Source organism: Bos mutus, chromosome 16, assembly GCF_027580195.1.
Source record: "Bos mutus isolate GX-2022 chromosome 16, NWIPB_WYAK_1.1, whole genome shotgun sequence".
NCBI lineage: Eukaryota > Metazoa > Chordata > Mammalia > Artiodactyla > Bovidae > Bos > Bos mutus.
This window is the reverse complement of record NC_091632.1, coordinates 9,441,793-9,468,141: the sequence shown is the minus strand read 5'-3', so window position 1 is coordinate 9,468,141 and position 26,349 is coordinate 9,441,793. Positions and strand designations below refer to the sequence as shown.

The window sequence follows — 26,349 nt, the reverse complement described above, 5'->3', positions numbered from 1 at the left end:
TGAAGGGAACTGGAACCCAATTTTTCATTAAGAAGCTTATACAAGGGCTTCCCTGGTGGCTCAGCAGTAAAGAATCCACCTGCCAGTGCAGGAGGCACGGGCTCAGTCCCTGACCCAGGAAGACCCCACACGCCGTGCAGGAGCTAAACCCAAGTGCCACAGCTGCTGAGCCTGTGCTCTGGAACCCAGGAGCCGCAAGGACTGAGCCCGAGTCCACAGCAACTACTGAAGCCCACGGGCCCCAGAGCCAGGCTCCAGAACAAGAGACGCCACTCCGAGGAGAAGCTCTCACACCACAGCTGGAGAGCAGTCCCCGCTCACCACGACTGGAGAAAAGCCCATGCAGCAATGCAGACCCAGTGCAGCCAAATATAAATAAATAAATAAAATTAGTCTAAAAGAAAGAAGCTTATACAAAAAATATATATATTTATTTGTAAGATTATGGACCTGTTTTTGAAAATGAAACAAAATGAATTAATAATTGATTAATAGTTTACTTTAAAAAATTTAACAGTGCTAGGTATTTGGGAGTTACTATTACGTTTTATTATCTCCAAGAATATTTTCACTGAACTGCATCCTGATGCCAAGCTATGTTTGATCTCTATACGGGGCATGGTGGATTTTGTTCTCGCGTTGATCCAACATTTGACTCTACCATATTCAGATCACTGCTGGACACCAGGATGTTTTATAACCTCCTCTAACATGACTTCATCTATAAATCAGACTGTCGTAATTTAAAAAGACTAGTACAACAAGGCTTCCACCTATGGATATTTCCCACAGTCATCTCTAAGGCTCCATCATGCTTTGTTATTTCTATCTGGACAGTAAGAGTTACTAGTCAGGTCTATGTCCATCTAGAAGTAGAGAGCAGAATCTAAATATGAGCGACTCCTCATATTTATTGGAAGTACAGAAAATATTGATAAAACTTCTTAGGCACTCACTGTGTATAAAAATACACTAGGTACTTGACATGCGTTCTCTCACATAATTCTTATAATAATGCTGTGATGTGTATCTGACTAAACTAAGGTAAGACAACTGCATTCAGGGCCGCAGAGCTACCGAACAGCAAGCCTGAGATTAGCACTCCAACTGAGCAACAGATGATCAAGGCTCTAAAGTCAAGTCTCTTATAAAATTTATTTAACTAATGTCCAGAGCAGTATCTTTCTTTCTGCCTTTTATATTTTATGCAAACGCGCAAATTTCCCAACAGATACACATTTCGATTTGATTCTTTCACTTAACACATCAGTAATTCCTTCCGACTGTAGATTATAGTACTGCTTGTTATGTTCATCACCACAGATAAAAATTTCTGAAAAGAATACGGCCTGCAACATGACACAAGATCTCTCATCAGACAACACACATCTAGCAACATCTCAGTATATTTCCATCCATAAGAAGACTGGCAACTCGTAGCTATCGTCTAGCCAGCATTTTCCTCTCTGTAATTCGTTCCCGAGAGATAACGTGACTCTCTGTACCACAGCACTGCCTGACACACCAGTAAGCCCAGCACCATAAAGAACCGAGTTCAGTCACACACAGCGTGTTCTCCGTGAACACGCAATGGTTCTTAGTGACAACCAGCCCCTTTTAAGAGTACATATCTTTTTTTTTTTTTTTTTTTCATGAAAACATCACTTGTATCAAAGTGGACTACTCCGAAAGTCAGTCATGCTGACTCCTAGGATGTCAGGGAAGCAGGGACATTTTCTGTTGCAAATAAACAGTAGCATCTGGAGTGGAGGCTGCAAACTGTCTACAAGCAGACCAATCTAGCCCACGGTCATACTGCTGTTTGGGCAACACTGCGGCTGCTGGACTGAACAAGCCGCCGACTTCTAAAAGAGGCGATTCACTGAAAACCTACATTTTCCTCTCTTACAAATCAAAAGAGCTGGCAGTGCTGGTCAAACTTTTTTTTTTTTTTTTTTTTCCACTTTTCAGTAAAAATCTAGAGTTGAGTAACAGTTTATCTTTGGATGTGGTATGTGCCATTTCTATAGATCACCCCTGTTTCCCACTGTCAGCCAAACTTGCTTATCTCATTTTAGTCCCTGACCTGTGTCTACAGGTAACTGAATTCGCCACCCCTGATACAGACAACTGGACAACGTGAAGTCCTGCTCACTTTATATGTGATGACAAAATGGTCCAGGGTACACCAAGGAGTCAGTGAGTCAAATATTTTAACAAGGTTCCACTGCACACTTTAAAAACAAAAAGTGTGCTCAAAAAATGCACACACACACGTGTAATAAACACTATATATTATGTAAGCTAGCCTTGCTCAGATAAGAAATGCTACTCCCATGTTTTTATTTTAGTGGTTTCTTAGATAATTTTCAAATATGTTCAAAGCAATTAATTTTTAACTCATGTATAAACTCCTAATTATCATTAAGTCAGAATAAGTTTTCACTAAATTTTACAGTCCCAAAGATGTTCAAAATCTCTTAACCACCAAACACAAACATCCCAGAAAGCTGTTAAAAATGTATTCAACATATAATGACTAGATAAAATGTTTTACTTGAATTTTATAAAACTGAAAATGTCATTCTTTAGCAAAAGATTCCTGTGACTCTCATAGTCTTGTAAATATACATAAATGTAAAACAGAGACATTAGAACCAAATCATTTTAAAACAGAAAACAGGAGGTTCTTCAAAGGTTAGTTATGAGATTATTTCCTTTTCATGAAGACGTAAGTAAGGCCAGGGACAGATGTCTCAGGAAAACCACAAGTCCACTGAACAGCAAGGAGACTTCCCCCACTTGGGCTCCCACTATCCTATTGAGCTGATAAAACTTTTACATCTAAAAGTCAAAGGTTAAATAAAGGAAAGGAAATGTTTTTTGTCAAGCAGTCAGGTAACTACTAACAGTCTCGGTGATCAGCAGGAACCTAACTCAGAGTAACCAAATAAAACTAAGGAAACTGCCTTTCCGTAGAAAAGCGTCTCATGTCTAGAGGCTGTTTTTCTGTCTGGAAAATTGACACAAAATGTGTAAAATTGAAACATGCTGCTTCTAAGGGACTTGCCTCAAGGAAGAGTGTGAAAGCCTCTGAGTTTGGTATGAGTCAGGGGCGGGGGGACTACAAAGGCACCAAACCCTAGTCTGTCTTCCTCATGAGGGCACTTATTTCATTTTGAACCCATGGCGACAATTTTATAGTTGTAAAATTATGCTAATTAAATTAGAGAAAATATTATTTCTTGCATTTCTACTATCGTACTAAAGCAATGCTAAATACAAACAATGGCACGATTTAAATTAATACTATTTCAGGGTATTTTTGAAAATTTGTTAAAGGAGGACAAATATGCTATAGAAAAAGCTAAAGCACACAAAATTCAAAATTTTATTAACTTTTATATTAAATTAACCTGAATTCTAATATTTTAATAGGTGAATGAAATTTAATTCTAATATTCTAAAAGGTGAATGAAACACATAGAAATTAAGTACACTCACTTCCAAACCTTATAATAGCATAAACCCAGTGGCTTATAAGCCACTTATATGGCTTAAAGCCATATAAGTTTTTTCAGTTTATAAAGGCTTCTATAATATATTCATTCCTTTTACCAGCTGTGAATAAACACCACAGTTTATCAGTTGCATTTGATAGCATGGTGTACAGATTTCTAGTTTAGAATTATAACATAAATTTAAATTACTTTCAAATCTTATAATAGCATCATTCAGAATGCAAAGTAACTTTAAAGCATTATGTGCAAACTTTCTAGATCAGAACTCTAAGGATAGAGTCATTTTTATTAATAATCTATATAAATCACTTAGCAAAATGTTTGATTTATAGTAAACAAACACTAAGCGATGCTGCTGACAGTTTGCTATTATTAGTACTACCATGGCCATCTCTAACTTTGCTATTCAAGAAATCCAACACAGAGCTATTTTTTGCTATCTTAAAGAAAATTTACTACCAATCTGTACTTAATTTTACTTTGTATTAAAAATCTTAAACATGCTTAAGTGTATTCCACTTTCATTATGACTACTCTTGAAGGACCTAAAATATTTTAAACTATTAGATATCAACAAAAACTCAAGACATACAAGTTTTCTTTTAACATTTAGATCATTAAAACATGAACTAAGACATTAGATGGTAAAATAAATGAATAGATTTTTATGAAGATATAGTTGATCACAAAAGTAAACAATTTAAAGTATTTAACAGGATATCATAAAGACAACAGGATAAATTATTAATTTCTGTTAAAGGATCTTCAATCACCGATAATGAAAATGACCTATAAATAATCAATTCATTACCTCACAAGAGAATACCTAAAAATGTCATATGTTTCAACATAAATGCAATATTCTGCACAAAAGACAGCTTCAAGAGCAAGATACTAAAATTTTTCGTATCTGAAAGTCATAACATACTTCAGGTAAAGCCATAAGTAACTGATTTTAAAAACTATAATCCGAAAGGATATCATCTTTGTGCTAAGTCTCAACTTTTAAGAAAAGCCATATAGGTTTTTTCAGTTTATAAAGGCTTCTATATATATTCATTCCTTTTACCAGCTGTGAATAAACACCACAGTTTATCAGCTGCTAGCCAATAGGAAGATATATAAACAACTCTTTAATTATATCAGGAATTGATTTTGGTGGCAGTGAGTTGTAAAACAGATTCAAATATTACAGAGGAATGACATCTACAACTTACTCATAAATGGGTCAGCATAACAATATAATAGAGACATGGAGAACGTGTGTGTGTGTGTGTGTGTGTGTGTGTGTGTGTACATTGAGAGAGCGAGGTGGGGACAGACAGAAGCAGCTTAACAACTGTGAATCTTGGGCACGTGTAGACAAGAGTTCACAGTACTATTCCTGAAACTTACCTGCAAACCTAATTTTTTAATGAAAAGACTTAAAAATACCTAGAGAAAAATTAGAAAGCTCGTACAGCCTCAGTCTTTGTTAGGGCAAACTTGTTTGGGGCAGAGGGTGACAGACCCCTTCCCGGTGTGGCTTTGGAACTTTCAGTATGAAGCACAAAGATAAAGGAGCTCTCCCCACCCACTTCCCAGTCACTCCCAAACCCGCTGCCTAAAACGATGGTTTCAAATTAGAAGATCAGCCTACAGCTGAAGCATAACACGTTTCTGGATAAAACATCAACTTTTCAACACAATTGCTCCAGATTAAAGAGCTGAGCCTAAAAACAGGAACAGGAGCATCCACGCTCTACTACTCATAAAGCAGCTAAGTATTTGCTTCTGAATAAACACTGGGAAAAACTCTCCAACTCAAACACACATTCTGAGTAAATTTATAACTTAACCCTCAAAGAATGACAGGAATGTAGCTGAACAGCAAGTGAACAGAGTAGACATCAATATCACACCAATGTTCTTTTGTGATAATTATTCAATTGAGCCTTATTTCTTTTCCTAGGAGCATTTCTAGAGTCTAGCTTGACCAACACGTGTACTATAACTACAGTATATGACACACCTACATTTCTGAGTCATCAGGGAAGCTAACCTTCAGGACCTGCCCTCCTCAGCACCAGCAGCTCAGACTCAAGTCACAGAGACCTGCTCTCAACAGCCTCCCGAGCGCCGGGCGATGACGGAGGTGATGGGGGCAGGAGAGGCAGGGCTGGTGAAACAGACTCAGGTCGCAGGAGACACCTGCTGCTCAGAGCCAGCTCAGGGCTGCTGGCTCAGCAACACCAGCGCCAGCGAGAGGAATGAGACACGTCAACTTTACGCAAAATTTCACTAAAACGTACAAGGTAAGAAGCATCTTCTAAAATTTTTAAAACACCATGCGGCCAAAGAAAGCGCCTCTGAGCACTTCTGCCCAGAAGCACCAGTCTGCAATCTCTGTCTTAAACCACCAGTTCACCTTCGAGAATCCAAGTCATAGGTCAATAATAGAAAAGAGCACGTGCTAATTTAACCAGACTTTCTGCATGCTATTCAATATGTGAAACATGTGACCTGCTATTTTAAAAATTAACCCCTAAAAAGTATTATTTACAAGAGCCAATGCTAACACAACACTGTAAGTCAACTTAATACTTAAAACATCAATAAAATAATTTTTTTAAAAGAAGCCAATTCTACTCTTACTGGTAAACCTTTAAGCCTAACTGATGCTGTATACAGACAGTAAACAAAATTACTTTTCAGCTTAGCTGGATTTAGAGAAAACAAAAAATACATACAAGCACATTTTTAAGCATCCCAAGCATACAGCAAAGTGCAACAGAGAGACGCAGTTAATCTACGGTGTCCCCAAGAGCATTTTTCATGACACACACTCACCTCAGGATGCATAAGCAGATCTTGCCTCCTGCGGTGAGTCGGCAGAACCCAAACCTCTGTTTGCTCTCAATGTCCGTCAGCACGAAGGCAAAGTGCTGTCCAACCTGATTCCGAGACGCTCTGAAATGCAGCAACGGAACAACATTTCAAGCCTCGTGTGAGAATCGTCTTAAAGAAAAGCAAGAGTCGGGCTATATGGACACGAGCCATTGTTTCCACATTTCAAGTCAGTTGGTTCTCAGAGCTGCAGTGATATTTTAAAACTAAAATGTATTCTTTTTAATGGCTGAGTAATACTCCATTGTGTATATGTACCACAGCTTTCTTATCCATTCATCTGCTGATGGACATCTAGGTTGCTTCCATGTCCTGGCTATTATAAACAGTGCTGCGATGAACATTGGTGTACACGTGTCTCTTTCCCTTCTGGTTTCCTCGGTGTGTATGCCCAGCAGTGGGATTGCTGGATCATAAGGCAGTTCTATTTCCAGTTTCTTAAGGAATCTCCACACTGTTCTCCATAGTGGCTGGACTAGTTTGCATTCCCACCAACAGTGTAAGAGGGTTCCCTTTTCTCCACACCCTCTCCAGAGGGATGGTATGGGGAGGGAGGAAGGAGGAGGGTTCAGGATGGGGAACACATGTATACCTGTGGTGGATTCATTTCGATATTTGGCAAAACTAATACAATATTGTAAAGTTTAAAAATAAAATAAAATTTAAAAAAAATAAAAATAAAATGAGTGTGAAATGTGTAAACTAAATCATGAATCAACACTTAATGAGTTGACCTACTCAATACATGCTAATACATGGCTGGAGAGTCATAAGGTATCTTAACAGTAAGTTTTCACATGCTTCAAGTGTTAAAATGTTAGCTGTGTCTGACTCTGTGACCCCACAGACCATAGCCCATCAGGCTCCTTTGTCCGTGGGATTCTTCAGGCAAGAATACTGGAGTGGGTTGCCATCTCTTCCTCCAGGGGATCTTCCTGACCCAGGGATCGAGCCCAGGTCTCCTGCGCTGCAGGCAGACTCTTGACCAGTGTTTGGTAAATTCCAGCAACACTAGTCATGGCATGCCAGGGAAGTGCCCCGGGGCTGCCCACACAGCAGGGTGTGTCACGTCCAGTCTGCTGGCAACCCAGCCAACTCTCTTGAATTGATTCTTCTGTTGACATTCTCACTCAATAAAGTCCCATACAAATTACTATTGGCATTTCTTTTTAGCATTCTCTTCTAGAGCTACCTATATCCTGGTAATAAGTTTCCAAGTACAAAATAAGAATACAATTCCCATGAACAAAGCTTACTACAAAGAATTTCAGTTAATGTTGACCCAAGTGTCAGACGGTCATCGTATGTGTCAGGCTGCCATGGAAGGTGAGGTCGAAGTCCCTACACTGAATCTTCATTATTTAAAATACACAAATACATTTCCCGTTACTAGCCATGACCTTGCCATTAGACAGCAACAACTGAACATCCGCTTCCTTGATGCAAAATAAAATTTCCAGGACGCCTAAATTTTGGCTTGGAAATGGTGAGCAAATCATGTGCAACGAAATAAGTTACTTTCTCCTACTGTCCCAACACTGCAAATCATTTTCAACTGTCAGGAAATATTGTATTTCAAATGCTGAACGTCTGAAGAACACACTTTTACATGCAAGGTGGTTTTTTTTTAAACAAGCTTCAAAATAATCTACCCTGAGTACAGCCTGAATGTTGCATGCTCAAGGTGAAGCTGTGGGCCCATATTATAGCAGATTGGAAACCATCTCCCTTCATGGAAAAAAAAAAAAAAATAATACCTGTCTTGTTCATAGATTGACAATGCCAGTAAATTACAGTTCACTCTAAAAAAAATTAAAAAAAACCGCCTCTGGTGTCGAATGTGCCCTCTCGTGCCCAGTGCTCGCAATTTACTGCCATAGCTTTGCTTCCTTTATCTCATCTTTGCTATTAACTTGGAAACTGCAACTTTAGTGGACACCACTGATTCTCCACAAAAGACCTATGCTTATCAGCATCAATGAGTCCATCATTCGAAAGGCTTTATCTTTAACGCTGTACAATTTTAGATTTTTACCCATCTTGACTTTTAGCAAAATATTTTCCTAAGATAAATTTTCTTTTAAAGTTGCCTTACAGCATACTCTTTTAAAAAATAACTGGTGTTAGGGTGTGAAAAATCACATGAAAAACAATAAATGATCTGTTTTATGCTCAAAGAGCTATATATGCTGCAGCATTCCTGCCTCAACCCAGGTAATACTCTATTCATCCAGCATTTGTTCAGTAAAATACAAACATAATGAGATTTTCAAAACTGCTAGGTAAGAGGGTGTCTGTGCAGCCTTTGGTAATATTGCACTATTTCTATAAAGCTATTTGTGGGAGACAACCAGCCATGAGTTTTACAATATCACACAGATGGTCTTTTCAATCAGGGTGAAGTGACACAGAAACTGGGACATATACATCTAATTTTAAAAGACACAATTCTAAGGCTCTGATAAAGGACATATGAATGTTCTTTTTCCTCCGAGTGCTTACAATATGTACCTGAAGAACAAAAGGAAGAAATGGAACCTTGAGACTAATCCCAACTGGCCACAGTGGAGAACAACAGAAGATAGAGTGGTTTAGAAGCCTTCTCCATTTCAAATATTATTTGATTTTGAACCTCTTGTGTTTTTTGTTAGAGGCAGTGAGGAAAAGTACATTTCATTTCATAGAGAAGACACAGGTAATAATTCTACAGTGCTTACTAAGGCAGGCTCCGGTTATCTTAAAAATGACTTATACTGTACCTTTCAACGTCAAAGGGGAAGCAGAACTTTGGCACAGTCTGTAGTACTTCCTGTGAATGCAAATTTTAAAAAAAGCTTTAGAATGTTTGTAAAGATGCAGTTAAAACTTCTTTTGAGACATTTTTAGGGGAAAAAAGTTTTTTTTTTTAAAGAAAAATAGCAGAGGTTCCTAGATTAAAATAATTGATTATTAAAAAGGAATTAAGTGTGTGCTTCGGCAGATTGCGCTGACAATGCCTCGGAAGCCCCTGGAGGGAGAGGCCTGGCCTGAGGGCATTAACACCCCACACGTCCCCGCTGGGACTCCCTTCAACAAGGCCATATGGATTTTACGAGAAGTGCTGCACCATATGGGTAAGCTGCGTCTGTGGCTACTGGTACCGCAGGCCAGCCACGGGGACTTCTGACAGATCCTGGCTCAGAACATAAATGTTGTTTCAATTAAAATGCAGGCAGAGAAAAGGGAATGAGGTTGGCAGCAGAATGAATTACTGAGAGGTGTAACAACTCAACGTGCGCCATAGTAAAATCGTTCGGGGGAAAAAAGGATTTTCTATAGCTAGAGAAACACACTTATAATTTCAACTCTTGGTATATTCAACAGCAGTAACACTAATCTCACACTCTTAACGAAATGTGCATGCAAAAACAAGCCTTTAAGGGTAAAACAACATAGCTTCTATTCTGTGCACTTTAAGAATTTCCTAGTATGAAAAACAATGTTTTAAGCGTATTTTCTAAGCATAGAAAATAATCTTACTGACTTTCGAAATCTGAAGTGATTTTATAGTTACTGTAAAATAATTTTAAAACCTTTTAGAAACCATATACATTAACAAGTATAACAAAATGCACATAATTGTCACATATTTGGTAAAAGATGGAAAAAGATCTGTATTGTTATATAGGAAAAAACAACTTAGAGTTAACTCCTATCATAAAGTTAAACTTCAGAATTGATGATACCATCATACAAGTTTAAAGCCTACTGATCTTATAAGACAAAGCAGAGATATATGACAATGTTTCATATTAAAAAGAAAAAAGAGCCAATATCTTAATACAGTAGTCATCTCTCCAAAAAAGATTACCTTGCCTATCACCTCTTTACAAATAAAATTTGCACTCAGAGAAATCATCAATATATGAATATTAAATTCTATATAGGCACAAACACAGTATTGAGTGCTTTAAAGCAGAACTTCTCACATTCTTTTAATATGTAGACTGATATCAAGTATCAGTTAAAAATAAATCATTGTAATATTCCATTTGCTGTATGATTCAGGGAGCTCAAGCCCAGCTCTGTGACAGCCTAGAGGGGTGGGAGGTGGGAGGGAGGTTCAAGACGAGGAGACATATGTATACCTAGAGCTGATTCGAGTTGCTGTGTGGCAGAAACCAACACAGTACCGTAAAGCAATTATTCTTCAATTAAAAATAAGCGGAAATGTTAAAAAAAATCACTGCAATTATTCCAACGCCAAAACCTAAGAGAGATTCAAGAGTGTTATGAACATATATATTTGAAAGTATGAACACAAATGCCATATTTAGGAAAAAACTGTTTCACTACTGACAATGTTTTCTTAAATGGAACTGAAAGAGCTGCTAAACTCGAAATAATTCAAGTTACTTAAACTGCAAGCAGGTCAGTACAAAAGAGGACAGTTCATCTGAGCATTGATAGACTTTATCTTGTGCTGCAAAAAGTGAAGACTTCTCGTATTTATAACACCTGCCCCTCCACCCAACCCGGCCGCTGCCACAAAGCTGTTCATATCATTTCTGTAACAATAAAGATATATATTCAAAATCTATTGTCGCCTTCCAAATATACTCGAATCAATAATATATTGCACATCGATTTTAAGACTCCAATGAAGAAGAATGTTTCCTGGTTAGCTGCTCAATAGTTCACACTCTCCCCCTGCCCCCCTCCCACAAGCAACACACACACACACACACACACACACACACACACGCTTCTGCAAAGCAGCCTCAGCTCGCTCCCCAACTGGCAGGAGCAACCCTCAGGGGACAAGTCTTTAAACCTCCGCACTCTTTAAAATTCAACCAGCCAGCAGGTCTATAGACTAGTGTATAAACAGTATAGACAAAAAAATCCCCTCTCAGCTTATGTCAATGACAAAGCAGCTCAGCAGTTGACTGCTCCTCCCCTGACAGTATAAGCCAGGCTTACACAGATCAATGGCCGCCAGTCCCACCTAGCTCCCAGGGCTCGGTTCTTCTCCTTAATTACAGGTGCTGTTCAAACCGAGGTTGGAAGAGAAAAGAAGGGGAGAGGGAGAGCGGGAGGGGGGAATGGAATACATGCAAACAGCATTTTTGAACCCTTTTAACAACGATGTTAAGTGAAAACTGTACTTTTATACTGATGTAGAAGTGCTCATGAACTCTACTATTTCCACCACACAGTGTTCTTCACATGACACAGACATACACACACACGCCCACACACACGCACAGGCACGCACGCACGTGCACACATGCACACCCCTGCATTTCTGGATTGGCATCCTCAGATCACATGACAGGTAATACTCTTCAAAAGTTACGTTTTCTCTATCCATACAGGCTTTGGTTTTTATGAAACACCTGATTTTCTTAAGCAAGAAAAATTATCTGGGTTCTCAAAATCCTCTTAATTCTCTAAAATATTTTTCTACAAAAAGAACACATTGACTAACATGTCAAATGTTAAAAACAGAAGGAACAAAAAGAACAACACAGAATATGCAATTATGAACAGCAAAAAAAGGGGGGGCAATTATACATATGTGTGTGCTCGTGTGCTCAGTTACATATATATGTGTGTGCTCGTGTGCTCAGTTGTGTCTGACTCTGCGACCCCATGGACTGTAGCCCATCAGGCTCCTCCGTCCGCGGAATTTTTCAGGCAAGAATTCTGGAGCGGGTTGCCATTTCCTCCTCCAGGGGATCTTCCTGGCCCAGGGATCAAACCTGTGACACTTTCATCTCCTGCATCGGCAAGCAGATTCTTTACCACCACGCCACCTGGGAAGCCCTGCAGATATATGCAGATGCCCTAAAAACAACACACCTACTACACAAATAAACTGACTGGAAAATAAATGACTGAAAATGTTTACATGGTGTTTTTGGTCTTACAATCCTGTATCTGTACTCAAAAGCATTATGATCAAATTGAGCCCATAAGAGAGAAGAGGGTGAATGACCTGTGTGAACAGTGGCATATTGACTCTTTATCCATGTGGTTACTGTTGAACGATATAAATTCATCAAATAAAAGAGGAAACAAGCGTTTAAGAATCTGCTTTTAAAGGAGAGCTCAAAGATGTAATGGGTACCTCCTGATTAGAGTTCAGTAACTACAAAGGTCTTAGAATTTCCCTGACAAAACTCTAAGAGGCGATGAGATGCGTCATCGTCAGGATCGGTAACCACTCTCCCTCCTCTTCACTGCTCCTGCCCCGGCTCTCCACTGAGATGCTCTCCACCGAGACGTGGCTTCTGAGGTGCGTGCAGCCCTCTCTTCCACACTCACATATTACATCCGCCTGGCACAGTCTATACCCGTGGATTCAACTGCAACCCCCAAATTCCTTAGCTCGTTAGTTTAGATACTACTGTGAAGTCCAGCACTACACGTCTAACTACTTCCTAGTACCTATTTCCGAGTGTTCTGCCACCTCAAGTTCAGAATGAATAAACTCAAGTCCTTCTTCTGGTTGTATACTCCTTATCAGCCAGAAGGGCAGTACCATCCACCCCTGGTGCCCACACAAGCCCACAGTGACTGTCCAGACCTCTCCCTCTCCCTAACCCCTGCCCCACACATAATCAACCATTAATCAAGTTCTGCTTATTCAGTTTCATTAAACGGCCTTGCTCCAGAGGTTCCCAATGCAAAGGCAGAAAGAATTAGAAGGAAGATAAGAACGTGGAAGAATCACTTGGGAGCATTTTTCTAAACACACCTGACTGCCTCCAGTAAGGGTCCTGACGCTTTAACTTCGTTTGAGTGGCACATGTAACCGAGGGATGAGACGAATGGGACCAGACCAGGGCGCTTGCTGCACCCCAGCAGTCCTTGCCCTCTTGCTGCAAGTGACGAGGCGGAGTTGTTTGGAGACTGGTTCAGCATCTTCCTCGAGGACTCAGGAGTCTCCCAGCCTTCTGCTCTGCTGTCCTGAATCTGTGGCTTTGTCCTTGTCACCTCTCCTGGTGGTCACAAAGTGAGCTGCCAGAGTTCGGCTGACCACATCCAGACACCACAGTGTGCAGTGAACGCTTCCTGGAAGGCGCTTTCTACCCTTCCCAGAAGGCCCACCAGCTGCCTTTCCCATCCCACTCTACCACCTAGAAGAAGGTCATGGCCTCTCCTAGACTAACCTCGGGCAGGGCAACAGTCATCCACGCTCAGCCCAGCCTCAGACTGGTTAGAGGAAAACTTAGAATTCATACCCATCCATTTTCCACTAACCACTGAATATGTAATTAATTATAAAGAAGCTTGAAGTATCAAGTTTTCTTCCCTGAAACTCCTCCCGCAAATTTTAACTAGATAAGAATTAAAGTTATACCAGAGTTCTTGGTGAAAATGTAACACAATATTATGTAAAGTCAGTTTTCAAATATGCAGTTTTCTTCATTTGAACAACACTTTAAGAATCATTTTGTAACAAGGGGGCTCTACTTATCAATTTTAATCTAATTTTTCACAAAGGCCATATATTTCTCAAAAGATGCTTATGTAACTTTGCATGTTATCTCCCAAAATAAATGAGAAGTGATTTAGGATATCATGTATTTGCTCAATCTATCTGTGCTTTACATGGGGGAAAAATAAACTTTTTTTTTCCTTAAAAGAAACATTCACTGAGCTACTCGGTGACAGGCAGGCTGCGCAGTGCAAAACTGGGATTCCCAGACCACACCCGACCTGCTCTGGGCCCCACAGCACCAGCAGGGGAGCTACAAGATGCCCTCGGTTTTCAAGGAAACACAGCTACACTAACAGGGGGATTAGATTAGGAGGCGTTACACAGTAAATTACAGGCACAGCGTCTTTAAACATCATCTTCTCATCTTCTGATGTTTTCAAGCTGGATACTCTACTTTAAACTTAAGAGTCAAGGAATAACTGTCAGGATTAACTGACATCACTGCGGGATTTCTCGACTTTTTTACTTTTCTGTACAATTTCTGTACAGCAAATATACTCTGCTGTAAAAAGAACTGTACTATCGAAATACAAATTTTGAGGATTTGGGTTTTATGTGTACCAGTCAGGTGACAGAGATCTCTGTAGTCGACATTCGTTTAATCTAACGCCAATGAAAAGGCCTAGATTCAAAGCAGGGCAGAGAGATATTACCATAAATACATATACTTAACGATTAGACAGGTGCTTTACTTGACAAATGAAAGGAATCATATATTTCCCTCATTAATTTAAGATAAAGAATTTAAAAGGCATGAAAGGAAAGTGTATATATGTGTGTGTGTATGTGTGTGTGTGTGTATATAAGCAAATGGGTTTCAGAAGTTTTTTTCTCAAAAATTCCACTACCAACCTTCATTTTCTTATCCCTAGGTTAACACTAACTTTTAATGAATCATTTGAATAACAGTTACCCACTCAGGAAGACCCTCTTTTTACCCCTAATAACCATATACCCTCCCCGCTCCTTTCAGACTAACATATCTGCCCTTTGCTTCACCCACCCTTAGTTTAACAAGTAACATTTTCTAGATCAAAGGAGCTACCCATATAATAAAATAGAGTACTGCCTATAATACTTATTTGCACAATAGAAACTAAGGTACTTAAGAATGAATATCAAACTTCCATTTAAATCAACATCAGAATTAGGTAGAAAAATGTTTCAACTTTTAGAGAGAAACAAGTTTCACACCCGTCAACTGATCTGCTCCCATGACCCCAGACCACAGCTAAATGTGGGGTAGAGGAAACAAAAGGGGATTACTGATTTTCAGAGCGAAGATCCTAGGAACAGCCCCACAGCTGTGTGCAGGCTCACGCCCTCAGGTGGTAAAGCCCAGTGGTCACCGCCTAGTGCCCCAGGGCCGGGGGTGATGTTCAGACCTGCCTGGGCCAGCCCCTGGCCATGCCCTCCAGTCACAGCCGCTAGAAAATGGGCCAAAATTATCACCTATCTCATAGGATTAAGTGAGAATTTTCTAGGGGATTTATATGAGGATTAAGTTAGAAATCCAAGTCCAACGATTAAACAATGTCAGGCACATAAACCATCCCCGCCCAACAACTGTTAACTCTTTTATTAAAGAGCTAGTTGTTTTAACAACTCAAGTGTCACATGAATTCAAATGAAGATACTTACTTACACAACAAATATTTACTGAATAACTGCAGCATTTAAAGTCCTGTGTCCAATAACCTATGCCAAAACATTAACAAACCGAAACATGAAATGATTAAACAATATATTATACTGAATAGTGTGTCTGCCTCCCTGGAAGATGTTTAACACATTAACATAGGTGCCTGTGGATACAGACACAGATTTGAACATCCTCACCTACTTCTGCTGCATCACACACAATAGAAGCAGACTCGTCAGAGCTGGGAAGTCACACCCTGTGCGGGGGTGGGTGGGTGGGCGGAGGCCCGGGCAGGAGGGGATGTGTGCTTAGGTACGCTGGTCCACTCTGCCGCATGGCAGAAACTCACACGTTGGAAAGCAACTCGACTTCCATTTGGAAAAGTCACGCACTGTGCACGCTTGATGAGGTCAGCGTGTACAGGAGCTGTCTTCAGGCTACCATCCTGGCTACTTCTCCGAAGTAAAAATATCTTCAAAGAGTCATGCCAACAGATGTTTTTCACTTAAGGGGGGGTTTACTTTAAAAAAAAAAATTCCTCTTTCAGGTATTTATCTATCAATGCACCTGATGAGGACTACTGCCAACTCTGCACTCGGCACTAAGCCAGCGCGGGGAGGAACGCCCAGCTTCCTGCCCCACCAGTCCCCAGGCCGTCTCCTCTCTGCCAGGCTCCCCTCCAGCCATCCTGGCGAAGCCGCTGGCAAATGTGTCCTCAAATAAACACATCCTCTATGCACCACTGCCCTCCAGTCATGGGTTATGTTTTCCATTTTCTTTGATTTGAGTCAGTCTTTGTACTTAGCCTACCCTTTACTTGGAATTTATGTTTTCCCATTTTGTGCACTGCCAGACCCTTGATTCATATTATTTCTCTTCTTCTTCAAACTTGGACCACGTGCAATCTTTGTCATGACACTCATGTAAATATTTTCCATTCACTGGGTAAATCGCACAGTGAAGAACGTATTTTGCTCTTATGGATGACAAATGAGACATGCTATGTCCCAGACAAGTAAATTACTGTTATCTTTTTTTTTTTTTGACCCTGCCTTGAACCTAGTTCAGAATTATGCCTGAACTGCTTGATATTCCCTAGATAGTGAAACTTGTGATAAAACCAAATAATTTGTCTGATGCTTTAATAAACAACAGAATCTTAAGTTTTAGAGCATAAATCAGGGACCCTACACTTTAGGTAGTAACTGTATTCAATACAGTACATTAAGTACTAATTGTTTCTCTATGCCTTGAAGGCCCCTAGAGTCTATGCAGTCACCCAGCAGAAATGAGAATCACGGTGTCATTTAAAAGTCTGGAAATATCTTTCTATCTATTTGAAGGCTTTATCTGAACAAACTAAAATATAATCACACAATTATGAAATATGGACTGCTGAATGAAGATTATTGACTTAGATATAAAATCTAAGAAGGGAAGGGAGTAGCAGAGGATGAGACGGTTGGATGGCATCACCGACTCAATGGACATGAGTTTGAGTAAGCTCCGGAAGATGGTGAAGAACAAGGGAGCCTGGTGCGCTGCAGTCCGTGGGGTCACAGAGTCAGACACGACTTAGCAACCGAACAACAACAGGAAGTCTAATCAGTGCGAAATCACATTTACAAACTCATTGTGAAACACATAAATATTAATATGGTAATGTATGTTTATATATATATTCATTTAGCAAATACTTAATGTGTGAAGAGCAATCAAAGACAATCACAATGTAATGTAAAAAGAGCATGGACGGTAACGGTGAAAAACACCCAGAGTCTAGAAATCAGACATATAAAGCAAATCGAGGAGGGGGCTTCTGGCAGGGAGTGGTCCAAGTCTCGAGGGAAGAGACTGCGTCTAAACAGAGCGAGAAGTTGACCAGATGACCACACGACGAGGGGGCGGTAGAGAGGTAGGCAGGGCAGTTTCCCTGTCGCAGGCAAGACTATCACAGAAAGGTCCAGCAGGGTCTGGAGGTGGAAGCTGCTAAGTCGCTTCAGTTGTGTCCGACTCTGTGCGACCCCATAGATGGCAGCCCACCAGGCTCCCCCGTCCCTGGGATTCTCCAGGCAAGAACACTGGAGTGGCTTGCCATTTCCTTCTCTAATACATGAAAGTGAAAGTCAAAGTGAAATTGCTCAGTCATGTACGACTCTTAGCGACCCCATGGACTGCAGCCCACCAGGCTTCTCCGTCCATGGGAGGTGGAAGGAACACGTACAAAGTCTGAGCGGCTGAGAAGACAACGTGGCCTGAAGAATCGGTAGGGGACAGACGGGATCCCAAGGCCTTTAGACCAACTCAGTTCTGACCTAACGCAAAGAGGAGGGAAGCCACGCTGCTGACCTGCCCAGAACACTTTACAGCCATCTTCTCAGTGGTGATCCCTTTTACTCTCAAAACTGCCCGAGTTATGACTTCTTGTTACAGAAATCAGAACAGTGGTCTCCTGGGGCCACAGGAGTGGGTGGGCTGGCACAGAAGCACCCAGGAAAAGGCAAGATGGAACCTCCTGCACTGACAGGAATGGGCTGCATCTTTACAGGAACGAGGGCCATGCGGGGTCTCACTGCACACCCGAGCGGACACACGTCTGCACTGCACCACATACAGACCATCAGTGAGAAAAGAACAAGGGAGGATCTCAGTCTGGACAACAAATCATGGCCCAGCTGACCTAAGAGAAAGAGGGAAGCTACGAAGCAAGGGAGGGACATGCCTGGACTGGAATTTCAGGAAGGTCGCTCTACCATTTGCAGGATGGGTTTTAAAGGACGAGACTGAAGGCGGGATAATCAGTGAGAAGGCCTTTGCGATCATGGCAGGGAGTGGTGGTGGCCTGCAGCTGGACAGCTGCAGGAGGAAGACAGAGAGTGTACAAGATTAAGATGCAAGCAAGAGCAAAGAGCGAAAGGTCCAGGCGGGAGCTGGATAAACTGCCCGGTGCTCCAGAGACAGCATGTGGCCTAGACAGAGACAAACAAGGGGACGGCGCCAATTAAAAGATACAGAAGCAAGGAGAGACGGGATTCTTTCACTGTCCGCCATTATGGACAATTAATACTACTTTCATATTTTCACAGTCCCCTTAACAAGTGACTTGATTATAACATTTCCAAATTATGAAGTCACTGCACTTTCTCATAATCCTCTCTTTATTTTCCTAAGGACTTGTATCAAGATACAGGTTACAGACTGTTCAACCACCTCTGGTATTATAATCACAATATGTCCTCAGGATCCAGAAATCGATGAAGTTAGTAGTGACCCAGAAGGTCCTAGTTGTTACAAAGGACACGATCAATCAGAGGAGATGAATCTCCAAAGTCTCTGATGGCTTATTTGCCTTTGGAGTTCTCTAAGGCCTACCCAGTGCCTGGCCAGCATGCACACTCTCAAACCAAACTGCTGATCACATATGAAACGACACTTTCAGCACCATCAGAACCAGTCCACCTTGGCAGACAGTTCAAGGAAAGGTGATTTAAGGGTTTGAATGCTTTTTTTCCCCCCGATTACCTACCCAAATAAAGATATGATAAAAATAACGGCTTACTACACTAGGTTCTGACCTAAGTACTTACATGTATTATCTCATTTAAACCTAACAACAATCCATGTTTTATTCTCTTTTATATGTGTGCGTGGGTGGGGGTGGGGGGAGATCAAAGAGACTAAGTAACATGTGCAAAGGCACAAAGCTAGCAAACGTTACTCAGGGTTTGAAATCAGAGGCTAAGCTTCTAACCATCATTCCCCACAGTATGCATTTTTTTCACTTTGTTTTTATGTTGCATCCAACATAAAATCACCAGATGCCTGGTTCCAATGCCTGCTTGGGCCCTATATGGTGGATACTGTCCATACATAGGAAGAATTACACTATACAATTGTACTTCCCTGGTGGCTCAGACAGTAAAGAATCTGCTTGCAATGCAGGAGACCCGGGTTCAATCCTGGGTTGGGAAGATCCCCTGGGGAAGGGAATGGCAACCCACTCTAGTAGTCTTGCCTGGAGAATTCCCATGGACAGAGGAGTCTGGTGGGCTTATGTAAATAGGCTCACAAAGAGTCAGACACGACTGAGCACTAAAACTTTCATTCATGTTTTAATTAGAACCAAAGTTCAACTTGGCGTATGGAACGATAAAGGGGGCGGAGACGTGAGGAAATCATGGGAGGAGAGATGGGATGATACGTCATCACAAACGTGAATCCTGCCTGCCCAAGGTTGTTCTATGCCCTCGAAATGAAGACCTGAGGCAGAAAAGCAACGCTGCCTGTGGCTATGCCTGTTCATTACCACTGAAAATACTAGACTTACAGTAAAAACATACATCTGACTTCTTTCAAATAACAGACTTATAAATAAGGGCCTATGGAGATTCTTTCTCACACAAGAGCAAAATACCAAGGAATTAAATTTAAAGCATATTATTTAAATCTGAAACAACCAATCATCTGATATTTATCAAAACAAGGGGCTTCCCTGGTGGCTTAGGTGGTAAAACATCTGCCTGCAACGCAGGAGACCAATGTCAATCCCTGGGTTGGGAAGATCCCCTGGAGAAGGGCATGGCAACCCACTCCAGTATTCTTGCCTGGAGAATTTCATAGACAGAGGAGCCTGGTGGGGTATATAGTGCATGGGGTTGCAAAGAGTCAGACACAACTGAGCCTCTAACACTATCAGAACAAGGATCACAACAGAGCAAGTAAAGAAGGCTCAAGTAACACAGGCAGGATGAGGTAAGACAAGATTATTAGTAACAGCGGGGCCCAGGGTGGGGAGAGCGTGTAATTATTTCAGGATCAACAGTAGGAACCTACAGGTCGGGCCAAAGCTGTCTCTATGTGGCAACAGGTGAAGACGTGGAAAATGAGGCTCAGGCAGTAAGCATCTCAGGTCACTGATACCATTAGCCATTCTACTTGTGAAGTTTGCCAGACATTTTTATCCCCTTCAATTTAAAGCAGAAACTAAGTGCCTAGTAATTAAAATAAAGCCTTATTCAAATACAGCTAGCAATCAGGACTAAAAATCAAGAACCTAGAAACTGATTTTGTGTGTGTATTTTTAGAGTACCTTAAATTATACAAGATGTTTCTTTTATAAAAAATGTACATGCCCACGATTTTTAATATGTCAAACAACAATTAGATCTGAAGTCCTAAGTGTCTTTTTTTAATGATTTATTTCTTGAAATTCTAAATAGAAACATTGTGAGCTATTATTTTGCAAACTTATTCTGCTCCACCCATTCCAGAACATCCACCTCGTGGGATAAAAATGTAGTTCACACTCCCTGCTGACGTAATCTTTGGCCTCTTGCTGAGATTATAAGAAAAGGTGCCAGTTTTGGTCTTAGTTCTTGTAATGCAGAAGTCTTTCTGTAAGAAATTCAACTGCGAACACTAGTTCTTTTCACACAGAGAAAGTCACCAAACAAGCCTCACCAAATAGCAATGAGTTTTGATCATTCCTAGTCTAGTCCACTTTGCCATAAATGAACTTAAAGAGAAAACACAATTTCCTGAGTCTCTTGTAAGGATTTTACTCAATAAACCAGAAACGGGACACACACACACACACACACACACACACACACACACACACAGCTGGGGCGGGGCATTATTTGATAAACTTTCTCAGTCAAGGATTAGTAATTCTCTTGAATAAATTATCTTATACCTTGTATTTATTCTTTACAATATGTTATTGCATTGGAATGCATGGAAAATAAGGAGTAAACATAAATAACAGGGATGACTTATCTGTAAAATCAGACTAAGATAAATTCTGTAAAATAGATTTGGTCAACTAAGAAGCAGACCTAAAATAGTTCTTTCTTCCTCTCACTGAAAATTTTCTTGCAAGTACAACATACATTCAGCAAGTCTCCATTGCTGCTTTTACTATCGACTCTTCTCAGCTTAAGTCACCAGTGATTGCTAATTTCTACATTTAATCGCTGTTCTCCCAGTCTTCACCGTATCTGACTTCTGCAACGTGTGATACCTCCCTCATTTAACATGTGCTTATTCAGCATCTACCAGGCATGATGCGTGTGGGATTGAGGGCTGCCAGGACCTGCCCCTTTCTTGACCGAGGAGCTGAGGTTCCTGCTCCCGCGTGTCCTCCTGACACGTCTGCGCCCACTTCACCCGGCGCACCTCCTGTCTTTCCAGGCTGTTTCACGGCGCCTTCTGTGCTGGGATTCCCGGGGTTCTGTCTGCCGTCCTGACCTCTCCCTGGGGAATTGAACCTCACTGTTACACGCCACGGACAAAGCCTGGATTCTCCAGCCAGAAGTGAGGACCAGGACCCAGCTGAGCCACTCAACGGCCGCGTGAAGCCGATCACCATCCTCTCCCGCCCTCCAGCCGGAGGCGTCCAGCCATGAGAAGGCACTCCTGCCGGCAGACCTGGCCCTACACCAGGAACATCCTGCCCCTCGGAACCACGCCCACACGCCCTGTCCCGATGCTTTTGAGCTCTTTCCCAGTCTAACTATCTCCAAACTCTAGAATCAGGCAACGGCTTTTCTTTCATTGTATACAAACACATCAAAAACTAGTTTAAACCACAAGGACCCTGTGTCTGCATTCCCCAAAAATGACCACTAGACTGCATTGTTGTCCCTTCGGATCAAACGGGCTAAGGATAAAGATGAATGTTAGTATCTGCTGCTGCTGCTAAGTCACTTCAGTCATGCCTGACTCTGTGCGACCCCATAGATGGCAGCCCACCAGGCTCCCCCGTCCCTGGGATTCTCCAGGCAAGAACACTGGAGTGGGTTGCCATTTCCTTCTCCAATGCATGAAAGTGAAAAGTGAAAGTGAAGTTGCTCAGTGGTATCCGACCCTCAGCGACCGCATGGACTGCAGCCTTCCAGGCTCCTCCGTCCATGGGATTTTCCAGGCAAGAGTTACTGGAGTGGGGTGCCACTGCCTTCTCCGGAATGTTAGTGTCTAGTACTAGCTTATTCATCAGAAGGACTGATGCTGAAGCTCCAATACTCTGGCCACATGATGTGAAGAGCTGACTCACTGGAAAAGACCCTGAAGCTGGGAGAGGTTTAAGACAAAAGGAGAAGAGGAAAGCAGAGGCTGAGATGGTTAGACAACGACATGGACTCAAGGAACGTGACTCTGAGAGATGGTGAAGGACAGGGAGGCTTGGCTGCTGCAGTCCGTGGGGCTGCAGAGTCGGACACGACTTAGCAACTGAACAGCAACAACCACCAAGACACGCTGCAGTGTTAGCCTTTGTCTAGAAACACACACACGAATAAACTTGTAAGTGTGCATTTGAAGAGCTAAGCTACAAAAGTAACAAAAAATTCATATTTTAAATATAATATTCACCATCACATTTAGTCAAAATACTTAATATATAATAATCATTCATTTTTCCAATTAGATCTATTTAAATTAGGCCAAACGTTATGAAGTACTACACCTAACATTACGTCTGTAAGATTTAAGAAGTCTAACATATGCAAAGTCTATTAAAATGCACATAATTTATCTCGCTCAACATGAAAATATATCTAATAAATAATACCATTCATCTGGCCTCTTTTAGCTACCCCTTAACATAAAAATGCATTCCTTTTCTCCAAAACACAGCAGCTGGGAATGAAAGGAAAGATTTCAAATGGTCATTTTCACATCATATTCCATCATCTTTTCTTCAGTCTTCCCTAGCTTTCCTTTGAGTCCCGTTCTTTTACAAGGGGTCTCTTTTTAGATCAATCCATATTTCCATAATCCACACTGCTGTTTCCTCCTCTTCTCCCCAGGGTGGACTAACCCCCACATCCAGAACTATGGCTTACAACTGTCATTAAGCCTTATAACAATAACAAGATAACAAAAGAACGGGTGGAGATGAGGCTAGCTGGTACCATATGTTGATAAGTTCAATGTTTTCAGCTAATAAGAGGATATTTTTTAATCTTCAAATTTTTCATTGCGAATTGCCTTCATATCTACTTATTCTCAATTGTATTTCAGGCTTAAATTTTAAACATTAGTAAACAACCTGGCAATATTACTTTAATAGTGCTTATCTATTAATAATGTAATGGGAGAGGAGGGAAAAACAGAAATAACCAAACAAAAAGGTAAGGTGGCAACTTATAGTTAGTTACTGGTTCTTACAAACCACAAGTTTCACTCAAGTTACACCTATTCCTAAAAAAGAAATATCCCTGAAAGGCATTCTTATGGAGCATACAATTATTATGATTATTTCAAAGTAACATATTCTATGCAAATTAATATTGACTTAATGTCAATTTGAAAGATTTCAATTTCTTCAAGTAACATGTGAAAACATGCTACTCTTCCTTCCATTCTTTGTTTCACAGTTAACTAATTTTAACTTCTCTTTAAGCTAAAAGATAAAGAAAAATGTGAAATGTAACATTCTGGACTGGTAGAGAGATTTTCGTTCCCCTAGACTTAAATTTAACTTTTTCTCCTGATTTCAGAATTGCTTCGATTCATCAGCCTCTATCACGTCACCTTGAAAAAAAATATTTTTTATAATTATTTCTCTCAAAGATTTAGAACTAAATTCCAAACTGACTATTGTCAAATGTTTAAAGTTCCATAAAAAGTAAGTTCTTGTGAACTACATTTATCTTTTTCACTCTGCATCATCTAGTATTATTTGATTTCTATAGGGTGCTGAGCAATGCCAGACCTTCCAGGATTGGTCTGAATTGTGTGCAGAGTTAGAATATAATAATTTCATGGCTATAAAAATAAGGGTAAAACCCCTCACCCTCCAACAGCTTATGAAAGTAACAACATTCAGCAGAAAAATAAGGTCATTTTTTTAGGGGCTTTCAAATTTTATTATCTAGAATGTATGCAAAAATATTCTTTTCAATAGGAGTTTGCCAGATTACATAGTTCTGTTTTCCAATAAATACCTCTCTGCTCTAAAGCAAAATTTCTAAAAATGTTTTTCCAAATTCGTTTCCCTGTTTGCAGTAACATTTTAAAATTTTAACAGGAGGAAATATAAGAATGCAGGTAAAATAAAAACGTGATCACATTTGACCTTGAGCTTTCTAGTTCTGCATTTACAAAATCTTGCCTTTATGAAGAAAGAGAGAACGGCAAAATGATGATCTTGGATTTACTTTTAAGCACCTTCCCACAAGCTTGCCACCTATGTTTTAATATGATTCTTTTTTTTTTTTGACACAAGAATGTACAAAAAATCTATATAGTGTTACCTACAAAGAAAATTATAAGAAATGATTTATATTTTAGGGTTATTGAGATATATAACTGATAAAATGGAATATGAAACAAACAATGCAGTCATGAGATGATTATAACCACCATTTCCCTGTGTTTAGGATTTAATTTCATTAAAAATTTTAAAAAATCAATCTGTCTCAGAAATATGTGTCCATATACAAGGTACATATTCATAGGGGTAGTGAAATAAAAATTAACCATCACACATCAAAAACTGGCTTAAAACAATTCTTTTTTTTTTCCCCATTTGGAAAAACAATCAGTTCAGTTCAGTTCAGTCTCTTAGTCGTGTCCAGACTCTTTGTGACACCATGAATCGCAGCACGCCAGGCTTCCCTGTCCATCACCAACTCCCCGAGTTTATAGTTGGTACAAAATGCAATTAAATATCTTCCTCTGTGCCTGATATAATCGACAGGCAGTTTGAAACGACAGAATCAAATCCAAACAAGCAAAAAAAAAAAAGTCCAATTTAAAAAAATATCTGTAATTATTTAAATATTTATTTTGAAAGTATTTAGATTTAGTAAATTATTTCCAAACAATTTCAATTTTATGACCGATGCAAGGAACAAAGTCATAAAACATCCAGTTATCAATTTATCTCAATTTCAAGTCATGAAAGACTATTTATTCTGACCAAATCCCCTTAAAGTTATCAAAAGAAATACTTTTTTGAAATGATAGACATGTAAAAAGTTTCTCTTAATAACGAACAAGCACTCTTCCTAAAACACACAGACCAAGCACTACATATTGTTAAACATGAAAAGAAAATTGTATATGGTGCTGAGTATATTTGGTTTGGAATCAGCTAACTAGCTAGTTACCTACAACTACAAGAGACTTAGGAAGATGCAGCTGAAGGGTAAGATTTAAAATGTTCTTTCATCACGGTGTAATAGTTTCCTATGACTTTTCACTCAATTAAATTCAAAGTGTTCACTCAGAATTATAATTCAAAGTGTTTTCAATTTGAATTCTACCAAGTTTTCTTAATTTCTCCCAAGATTTGCTTAATTAGTGGTATTTATTATCGTAATTAAAATTAATTATGTAATATGTGCATGTTTCTTGATGCATTTCCAATGCAACTTGCTTATCACCTAGCATGGGAGCAACACTAGTATGTCAATATATATAGATTCTTAATTTTTTTTAACCTTCAATAAAACAGAGAAGCAGAAGCAACACACGAGTCAGGTACTCATCGTGAACAAACAGTGTGGGGCCTACTAAACCCTTCCTCTGGGCCACATCTTTTCAGTCGCAGCTTGATGAATCCCTATTGCATTTGTTGAAAACACCAGTCTGAAATTCTTCTAAATTTAATATCCCACACCCTCGTACAGCTATTCTGCTTAGTAGATGATCTTGCTCCCATTTTAGAAGGTTAAAATAATCTATAATGAGTTTATTCAACTTTCTTTGATTTATTCACCTAGTCATTCAGAACAGCTTTATTCAAACCTTACTATGTATGAGCTTGCTAGATGTAGTGATTCAAGTATAAGGAGTTTCTGCCC

The 26,349-nt window shown here is 40.1% G+C and overlaps 1 protein-coding gene across 6 annotated transcripts in view; it reads right to left on the bottom strand.

The window, feature by feature from the left end:
• The window catches only part of DENND1B (DENN domain containing 1B), a 269,708-nt gene that overhangs the window by 147,416 nt on the left and 95,943 nt on the right, over positions 1 to 26,349 (bottom strand). For all 6 annotated transcript variants that reach the window (XM_070384685.1, XM_070384689.1, XM_070384690.1 and 3 more), the window contains exons 4-5: positions 9,167 to 9,216; positions 6,351 to 6,470 (exon numbers count right to left, since the gene is read on the bottom strand). In XM_070384685.1, the coding sequence (XP_070240786.1) occupies positions 6,351 to 6,470; positions 9,167 to 9,216 (170 nt within the window). The remainder of the gene's footprint in view (positions 1 to 6,350; positions 6,471 to 9,166; positions 9,217 to 26,349) is intronic.